General features: G+C 36.7%; 1 protein-coding gene across 1 annotated transcript in view; it reads right to left on the bottom strand.

The window, feature by feature from the left end:
- Positions 1-10,899, bottom strand: part of LOC107598144 (cysteine-rich motor neuron 1 protein-like) — a 29,206-nt gene that overhangs the window by 10,675 nt on the left and 7,632 nt on the right. Inside the window, exons 2-3 of the mRNA XM_016289417.1 lie at positions 7,902-8,054; positions 5,899-6,054 (exon numbers count right to left, since the gene is read on the bottom strand). Coding sequence (XP_016144903.1) covers positions 5,899-6,054; positions 7,902-8,054 — 309 coding nt within the window. The remainder of the gene's footprint in view (positions 1-5,898; positions 6,055-7,901; positions 8,055-10,899) is intronic.

The raw sequence follows: 10,899 nt of genomic DNA, 5'->3' as shown, positions 1-10,899 counted from the left end.
CACACTCACACTCACACTCACACTCACACACTCACACTCACACTCACACTCACACACTCACACTCACACTCACACTCACACACTCACACTCACACTCACACTCACACACTCACACTCACACTCACACTCACACACTCACACTCACACTCACACTCACACACTCACACTCACACTCACACTCACACACTCACACTCACACTCACACTCACACACTCACACACACACCCCCTCCATGGTAAGCGGAATTTTTTTTTTCTCATGCAGGGTTTACTCATGGAAAAAGCCTACAATGCACGCTCTGTTCAGAGACTGACTTTGGATGCTAGTCAGCGCAAGACAAAGCCGCCCTGTGGGGCTTATTTTGGGGTAAGCCCTCTGGTTTAACATCGATTTTCGGTATAGTTCATGTGAAGAGAAACAATGAGCCCAGCTCCAGCCACTTCAGCACAACATCGGAGGGAAAGAAACAAAAAATAGGTTGCAAATGGTATTTTGTGTTTCGGCGTGTGAGTCAGATGTCCGCTGAGATATGGACAGGCCCGAGTCTTCAGTGACCTGAACTGAGCCAATAAAACAATGACTTTTAAAGGAATCACCCAAACATGACCACTGAAAAGGACATGATGATGAGAGAAAAAAAGATATTTCAATGCTTTTTCGTTCTCTCACAAAAGTGTTGCGTTTCTTTGAAAAACGTTGCATGCTTTTACAAATGTTTCACAAATCTGTGCTTTTGCATGCAAAACCTTTGAGATCTCTGTGTGCAAATGCAGTACATAATTCAATGCTTTATTACTTTTCAATGATTTTTTGAAATTCTTCCCCTAAAACTCAAAACTTTTGAGTTCACGGAGGGCAAACGCAAACTATAATTCAATGCTTTTTTTAGTTCTCTCAAAAGCGTTTTGCGCTCCTTTGAGAAACTGCGATCTTTCACAAATGTCTTGAGATCCCTCGAGAAACTTTGCATTTGCTTGCAAAACCTTTGAGTTCTTTTCGCGCAAATGCAAAGTTTCTTGGGGAATGCAAAATATAATTCAATGCTTTTTTACTTTTCTCTCAAATATTTTGAGACATTCTCTCGCAAATTCTCAAATTCCCATCTCATATTTTTCCATCATTGCAAAAGATAATACGGTGCTGTTTTTCATGAATGCAGTTTCTCAGGGAATGCAAAGGTTTTGCGAGAGAACACACAGTTTCTCGAAAGAACACAAAACATTTGCGAGAGCATTGTGTTTCCCCCCCACAGCTCATATCTTTTCCATGATTAACTGTACAAACCTGTACGACTCCTGTGTTCTGTGGAACACAAAAGAACATTTTTGAAGAACGTTGGGAAGTAAACAACATTGGATGCCATTGAATTTCACTGTATGGACAAAAATATGTTCTTTCATGTTCTGCAGAAAAAGGAGGCCATACAGGTTTAAAACATGAGAAATTGACAGAATGATCATTTTTGGGTGAACGATCCCTTTAAGAGCAAGCATGCCTTCGACTGCAGTCCTTGACTTGGTTCAATGATAAGCGTACAGTATCTGTTATAAAATATAAACCATGGCTCACATGTGGTGTGTGTCACGAATTCAGTCCATGGACTTCCGTTTATTCACCACCAGATGTCACCCTTTCCATTACATTGACTCTCGCACTACACAAACTGTTGCATAGCACCCCGGACTACATTTCCCATCATTCTTTGCACAATTTGCACACCGCCCTGATTGCTCTGATTGCACACAGGTGTTTCTAATCACCTCACTCACTATATTACACCCACTCTAACCACATTTCTCTGCTGAGTATTGTTTAGCCTGAGAGTATTTAGCCATCGCTCACTATTCTGAGTTACCAGACTGTTTATTGATAGAGTTTTTCTGCGATGGCATAAATCAACCTCTGAGGACTAAGCTTAGGCACGAGGGTCCACGTTCATCACTCGCTCAGTTCATGGATTATGCTTTGTTGATCTGAATTTACTGTGGTTGTCGCGGAGGAAGAACGCGACGCAATGTGTGTGACTGAAGTGGTGGCTGTACCAGAGCACGCTCACAAAATGGCGGCAGCAGCGGAGCCTGATCGCAAGATGGCGGCCACACTAGAGCACGCTCACAAGATGAAGTCACAGTTGCTCTTCCCGAGTCCAGTCTAATCACAGTTGCTCTTCCCGAGTCCAGTCTAGTCACAGTTGCTCTTCCCGAGTCCAGTCTAGTCACAGTTGCTCTTCCCGAGTCCAGTCTAGTCACAGTTGCTCTTCCCGAGTCCAGTCTAGTCACAACAGATCTTCCCGAGTCGAGTCAGGTCACAACAGATCTTCCCGAGTCGAGTCGGGTCACAGCTAATCTTCCCAAGTCGAGTCGGGTCACAGCTGATCTTCCCGAGTCGAGTCGGGTCACAGCTGATCTTCCCGAGTCGAGTCGGGTCACAGCTGATCTTCCCGAGTCGAGTCGGGTCACAGCTGATCTTCCCGAGTCGAGTCGGGTCACAGCTGATCTTCCCGAGTCGAGTCGGGTCACAGCTGATATTCATGAGTCGAGTCGGGTCACAGCTGATATTCATGAATCACGTCACGTCACGTCTCAGCTGTCCGTCCAGAGTCACGTCACGTCTCAACTGTCCGTCCAGAGTCACGTCACGTCTCAACAGTCTGGTATCCAGTGTGAGGGATGCACCACTGGTGTCTGCACGCACCGCTGGTATCCCCAAACCCACTCACTCTAACCATTCTGTTCATTAACTAATTCCCCTGTCTGAAGTGTTTCCCCTGATGGGGATCGCCTTTTGTTGCGTTTGGGCTGTATACACCTCCACAGAACTCCCAGAGGCGGCAGCACCCACTATCAGGTCTGCAGAGTCGGTGGCTGAAGCTACAGTCTCTCCTGAGGGGGTGGTGCTCGCTGCTGTGTTCCCCGAAGCGGCGGTGCTCGCTTCAGCTCCTTGCGTGGTGGTGGCGCCTAGAGACGCACATTCGACCGGTCATGTCAGGGTCGAAGAAACCTTTGCCGAACTCTCCCTGTATCCTGAGGGCTCTACTGTAGAACCTCCAGAGGTGGCGGCATCCGCTGCAGAACCTCCAGAGGTGTCAGTAGTACCCACCTGTGAACTCTCTGCCTGTCCTGTTCCGGCCATGGAGGCCGTCTACGAACTCTCTGCTCGTCCTGTTCCGGCCAAGGAGGCCATCTATGAACTTCCTGCTCGTCCTGTTCCGGCCAAGGAGACCGTCTATGAACTCTCTGTCTGTCTTGTTCCAGCCAAGGGGGCCGTCAGTGAACGATCTGTCTGTTCTGTCCCGGCCAAGGAGGCCGTCTATGAACTTCCTGCTCGTTCTGTCCACTATATTACACCCACTCTAACCACATTTCTCTGCTGAGTATTGTTTAGCCTGTACCCCTTTCCGAGTCTCCGTGTTTTGCCTTGCCTTGCCTGTTTTTGATCTTTGCCTGTTTTCCTGTTTTTTTTTCCCTCCCGTCTCGCCCCTGTGATTCTGTCTGCCGATCGGTGACCTACGCTAGCCCTAGGACTATTCTTGTGTTTTGCCCGCCATATACCTGTTTGCCATTGTTTGACCCTGCCTGTTTTTCCACGTCTCTCTATTAAAAGCTTGCAGATGGATCCACACGTCTCACGTCTCGTCAGCCCCGTTACAGAGTGTTACTAAATGCAGGAACGGAGAATCTCTTCACATGATAAGCCTGTCTGTCTGCCTTCAGATATGGACTTATGAAGATAAAACAAACAGTATATTGACTTCTAAAGACACTTTTTAATTTTCAATGATTAATCTGCCACAATAAATGTCTATTAATTATATTCATACCGAAGCTTTTATCAGAAAACACCCATATATGCGAGTAAGATTTATTTTGGTTATTTGACTAAACAGTATATCATGCAAGGCTGCACGATTTGGGGGAACATAAATAATTGTGTTATTTTCTGATAAAATTGTGATTGCAATATAAACGCAAATTTTTTAAATAAAAAAATCTTCCGGTTTGCCGTGCTTGTTTGTAGGGCTGCACAATTGGCCAAAATCAATACGAAAATCAATCAATAAATAAATAAACAAATTATGCTGTTTGTTGTTGTTATTATTTTATTGTCATACTGATATATAATCAACATTTTTTTGACAAATTGTTATTAGTATCCTTATAATTTTCCTTATTGTAATTGTATCCTTATTATTATTATTCATTTATTTTATTATGATTATTATTTTTATCAAATAAAAATGTTAAATAGAGAAATTTTGCTATCGTAATTATTTACTTTAAAATAAAATAATTACCATTTAAGAAAAATATAATTATTACTATTATTGTAAATGTCTATTAATTGTGCATCACTCATTTTAATTTCAATTATATAAATTTTTTATTTTTGGTAATTTGGTAATTTTTTCTAATCGAGGATGTTCCCAAATGTCTGTAAAGTACGGTTTTGTCAAATGTAGCTCTATTTGCACTCATCTGCAGCTCAGTGAACACTCACACACCTCAGCATCTGTCGCCTGCTCAAACACGGATGCATGCATTCATTCACGGTCGGTTTTTCCTTCTAATATGACTATATCTGCATCTACATGCCTATAGCAGCTTTTGCATGGGCTGCTAGACACTCTTGAGACGCTGCCTCACATGGCAAAAAATATTTTAAATATATTCTAAATATTTGTTGTAAACCATGAAGTTCAATTAAATATATATTTGAAATTGAATATACAGTATATTTAGTTTTAACCTGCATATACCAAAATATATTTAAAAATGTATTTCAGGGGTAAGAAAATACATTTACAATATTTCAGTAGCCTACATTTAGGCTTTGTTCATGGTTTATTTATATTCAAATGATTTTTCTTTGATTAAAATATATGTGTAGGGCAAAATATATTTATAAATGCTTCAAATATAAATATATATATATATATATACTATATATATAGAGAGAGGAAAAAGTGGTCAAAATATAGCAAATATATTTGGGATATTAGTTTAAATAGTAGTTTAAATGTTTAAATATATAAGAAAAAAAATATATATACAGTAGTCAACATTTGAAGTGGACCAAAAAAGTTAAACAACTTGTTGACTAATATATATATATATATAATATAAGCTATTGATAGAAAAAAAGATATGTATGTAAATATATCTTAGCAAATATATTTTTTGGCCATTTTAAAATAGATTGTTTTATATTAAATATATTGCATTGAATATATATTTTTTCATATATTAAAAAAAAAGCATATTCTGCAAATATATAAGGACCTTGAGACCTTAGTCACTGGTGTTTAGTGATGAGCTTCTGGCTCGAGGTCTGCATTTAAAGACCAGTCCAGTTCTTCCACACCGACTCAATCAATCACTTCTTTCTGAACCTCGCCTTACACACAGACGCATCGTCGTGTTAGAATAGAAGAGGGTCCTGTCCAATCAGTCGCTATAGAATTAGCACACAATTCCCTAGAATAGCATAATATGCTTAAACATTAAGATTCATACTCATGGAAATTACTAAAGTAGTCAAACCTGTTCATTAGAAGAGTGTGTCCCAATACTTTTGGCAATATAGTGCATATCAAATATTAATAAAGTTTAGTGCTGTCAAACGATTAATCGCGATTAACTGCATCCAAAATAAAAGTTTTTGTTTACATAATATTTGCGTGTATATTTATTATGTATATATATAAATACACACACACACAGTATATATTTTGAAATTATTTACATGCATGTATTTATATGCATATAATTTATATTATATATAAACATATTTAATATATAAACATGACATATTTTTCTTAAATATATACATGCATGTGTGTGTATTTATATATACACAAGCGTCCTGTTCAGTGTGAATGCACTGGAAACGCTGCGTTACCTGCGGCTCGCTGGCACTGACTGCGGTTGGCGTACGTGAAGTGATCGTCGCAGCTCTGAGACGAACAAACACAGCCGTCGGCCGTCAGATTACAGCCAGAAAACACACACGCCGGGTTCACGGGACCCACAAACCTGTGTCTGTGACGAAGAGAACCTGAGAAACACAGAGAGTTACAGGTCAAACACAGGCTAGCCATGATTAATGCGGCATATAAATTGCGACTTACTCGAATGTAAACTTGGACATATTTCTTGTTGAATGAATTTAAATAAATTTAGGTTTTTATGCTGAACATAAACACTGTGACATGTTGGCTTATGAAAAGATATATCATGTATTAACCTTTTGAAACACGTCCCAGAAGAGCTGCGCGCATGTCTGCTTTGAGACGTGTTCCAATCCCGGCGCAACGAAACAAAAGGCAATCAAAAGATTATTGTGCTGATACTAATAGAAACTATATGTTGAATGTGTTAAGTAATGTTTATTAGACTTTCTTTCCTGTGATGGGGCTGTTCAGAGAGAAAATGCAAGAGTTTATGTTGATTGAAATGCTAAATGCTGTTTAGTTTGTAACCAGAATACTAATAATAATTAGAAAAAAATATTTCTACATAATGAGGGGCTTTTAATCATAAACAAGCTTGATATACACTGGGGCTCTTATTTTGAAATGTCTAGTCTTTACTACTTCCAGCAGCTCATTAAAAAAAGAGTAGAGAAATATGGGAACCAAAATATCAATAATAATAATAATAAAAAAAGACTTTATGTATAATGAGGGACTTCTAATCATAAAGAAGCTTGAAATAGCCAGGGACTATTATTTTGAAATGTCTATGCTTTACTACTTCTGACTGCTTGTTAAAAAAAGATGAGAAAAATACCGGAACCAAAACATAAATAATAACCAAAATAAAAGTGTTTATGCATAATGAGTCTGTCACACTTCTGCTACTGTGAAGGAGCGAGGGACGAGGAGACACGGATGAAACATAAACGACAGTCTTTAATAATCCAACATGGGAAACACGGAGCAAACGGGAACACACGGAGCACATGGAAAGATGTACAACACCGGACACTAGACACAGGAAAACACTAGGCTTAGGTAAATAGTACTAAACGAGGTAATATGGGGAGGGAAAACACAACAAAACAGGTCCGTAATCCTGACAGAGGCACATTTAATCATAAACATGCCTAACTTATACAGGGACTCTTACTTTTAAATATCTATACTTCATTACTTCCAGTTGCTCATTCAAAAATATCAAACAAATACGGGAACCAAATTACCAATAATAACACCAAAATTAATTGCATCCAAAATATGCTCTATTTTATAGAGGGCAAAATATATATATTTTTAAAAAACTTTTAAAAAATCATATTTTTCATATTTTTAGTTTCAAAAACATACAAAAAATATATTGGTAAATATATATGTGAGTAAATTTATAATATTTTAGTAAATTAGTTTGGCCAATTTTTTGTATATTTTAAAAAATATTACAAATATATATATATATTTGGCATGTGTGATCCTGGAGCACAAAACCAGTCATATGGGTCCATTTTTTGAAATTGAGATTTGTACATCATCTGAAAAGTGAATAATAAGCTTTCCATTGATGTGTGGTTTGTTAGGATCGGACAATATTTGGCCGAGATACAACTATTTGAAAATCTGGAATAAAAAAAAATCTAAATATTGAGAAAATCATCTTTAAAGTTGTTCAAATGAAGTTCTTAGAAATGCATATTACTAATCAAACATTAAGTTTTGATATATTTACGGTAGGACATTTACTAAATATCTTCATGGAACATGATCTTTACTTAATATCCTAATGATTTTTGGCATAAAAGAGAAATGTATAATTGTGACCCATACAATGTATTGTTGGCTATTGCTACAAATATACCCCAGCGATTTAACACTGCTTCTGTGCTGCAGGGTCAGATGGGAATTTTTATTTTGCGTGTGAAATCCGCACCTGTTTTCCCAGCATGCACGCATGCATCTCTGTCGGGGTAGCTATAGGTCCGGATGCAGGAGTGTTTGGCTCCACACACACACTGTCCATCCACACGCTCACAGCCGCTCACCAGCGGGCAGCGCTCGTCTGCATCCGTCGCATCGGGTACCGCTGAGGAGAAGAAGACAGCGTTACCATGGTAACCCAGACTCATCTGTCAGGCGCATTTCATCTGCATCTCAGCAGTCGCTGAGATTTGTTTGCTTTCGTTCCACAGAATGGCACCAAACAGAGACGCTTAAACAATGTTACGCCTGGAAAGATCTCTTTAATATCTCAGTTGTTTCAGTGAGATGGAAAGAAAGCAGAGACTTTCACCTGTTGTTCTCAGATGTTCCTTCATTAAAAAAGCCTCACAAGTGTCTCCTCTAATGTAGGTCAAGTATTCAACCATCACTATTATTATTATTGCTCTTATATATATATACATGTATAAGAACAAGTTCAAGTTCAAACTTGAACTTGAAGTACTAAAATAACTAAAACTAAACTGAAATAAATAGAATAAAAAATAGAAATCATCTTAAAAGCACATACGTTTACTCAAACTTAAAATAAATAATAATGAACGCTTAAAAATAAAAATAAAAGCTAATTCAAAATATTAAAATATACTATAATAGTATAGAATAAATACTAAAATAACACTGCTTAGTAGTAAACGTAATGTTATTTTAGTATCACTGGTATACAGTAGTTTCTGTTAATATTTTGAATGAGATTTTCTGTTTTTACTTTATTTTTAGTTCAGTTATAAGTCATTTATTATGTTTTTGTCATTTATTTAAATATGTATTTATTGGTTTTAGTTTATTTAGTTGTAGTTATTTTAGAACTTCGAGTTAAACTAAATGAAAATGAGAATTTGTCCTTGCCAACAAGCAACAGAATATATTTAAGGTGAAGTACTAACATGACTAACACTAAACTAAAAGTCCAGAGGAGAAATAAAAATAATAATTAATTTAATAATAAATTAAAGCTAAATTTATTTTTATTTTTTTTCAAACCAAAAAAATATGACTAAAACTTAAATTTAAATTAAATTGAAAACTGAAAATATAACAAATATGAATAAATTTAATATAAAAACAAATATTTAATATAAAACAAAATTAATTAATATGAATAAATACTATAATTGTGTATAAATAATACTAAAATAACACTACTAAACTCAGCAACAGTGTTATTTTAGTATCACTGGTATTCTATTATATTTTTGTTAATATTTTGATTTAGACTTTATTTTTTAAAGTGACACCTTAATTTTAGTTTTAGTCATTTTATTTTTTTAATTTTTTTAAATGTCTATATAGCTATTTTGTTTTAGTTAATCTAGTTTTAGTTATTTAAGTTAAACTAAATGAAAAAGAAAACATTTATTTATTTTTTCCCCCTTTTTTTACATTTGTTTTAAAAAAAATCTATATTTAATTTTATTTTTCAAGTTTCAAGAAACATATTTTGAATGGTTTTAATTCGACTTTTAGTTAATGATAATAAACCTGCATAGTACTGTAAACTAACCTGATAATAAATACTGACAATAAAAGCACAGTGAGAAAAAATCAGACTGAGAACATCTGAGACAAACCCTGACACTTGACTGAAACATAAAGGAGCTCTGAAAGAGCAACCTCTGAGTAATAGTATTGTCCTACACTAGAAACAGCTCCAGTCTTTCTAACTTCCACTGCCTCAGGTTTCTCGTGAGCTCTCCTGGAGTCTCATATGCATCTCTGTGTTTTTCCTCTGCCATGTGTGTTAAATAAGTCTAGAGTATCCACGTCAGACGCAGACCCCCTCGGGCTCCTGCAGGATCTGGCTGAAGACCCCCCAGCCCGCCGCATGTGAATAAACAAAGACAAAGCGGCTTCGGCGGCTCCTACGGTCCCCCATGATGCTCTCCTGGGGCTTGGCTCACAAACACTCCCAAAAAAGGCAGAAGAAAACAGGAGACGCAACAGAGATGTGTTTCTACTCTAAAAGTCCTGAGGAGAAATAAAATCAGACCAATTAGAGGCAATACTATACTATTTGGAGGGAAACACCATGTTTTTAGACATTACCACGGCAAAACTATAGTATTTTTGGAAAATACAATGTTTTTGGGCATGTTCCATGATAATTCTATAGTATTTTTAGGCAATACCATGTTTTTTGTACACACACCATGGAAATACTACAGTATTTTTGGGCAACCATGTTTTTGGAGATGTACCATGGAAATACTACAGTATTTTTGAGCAATACCATGTTTTTGGACATGTACCATGGAAATACTACAGTATTTTTGAGCAATACCATGTTTTTGGACATGTACCATGGAAATACTACAGTATTTTTGAGCAATACCATGTTTTTGGACATGTACCATGGAAATACTACAGTATTTTTGAGCAATACCATGTTTTTGGACATGTACCATGGAAATACTACAGTATTTTAGGGGCAATACCATGTTTTTGGAGATGTACCATGGCAATACTGTAGTAAATATACCATGTTTTTGGGCCTGTTCCATGATAATTCTATAGTATTTTTAGGCAATACCATGTTTTTTGTACACACACCATGGAAATACTACAGTATTTTTGGGCAATACTATGTTTTTGGAGATGTACCATGGCAATACTGTAGTATTTTTGGGGCAATACCATGTTTTTGGAGATGTACCATGGCAATACTATAGTATTTTTGAGCAATACCATGTTTTTGGAGATGTATCATGGAAATACTACAGTATTTTTGGAGCAATACCATGTTTTTGGAGATGTATCATGGAAATACTACAGTATTTTTGGGGCAATACCATGTTTTTGGAGATGTATCATGGAAATACTACAGTATTTTTGGGGCAATACCATGTTTTTGGAGATGTACCATGGAAATACTATAGTATTTTTGAGCAATACCATGTTTTTGGAGATGTACCATGGAAATACTATAGTAT

Source organism: Sinocyclocheilus grahami, unplaced genomic scaffold (assembly GCF_001515645.1).
Source record: "Sinocyclocheilus grahami isolate Dianchi unplaced genomic scaffold, SAMN03320097.WGS_v1.1 scaffold245.1, whole genome shotgun sequence".
NCBI classification, from domain to species: domain Eukaryota; kingdom Metazoa; phylum Chordata; class Actinopteri; order Cypriniformes; family Cyprinidae; genus Sinocyclocheilus; species Sinocyclocheilus grahami.
The sequence above is the reverse complement of the archived record's forward strand: the minus strand, read 5'-3'. Positions and strand labels throughout refer to the sequence as shown.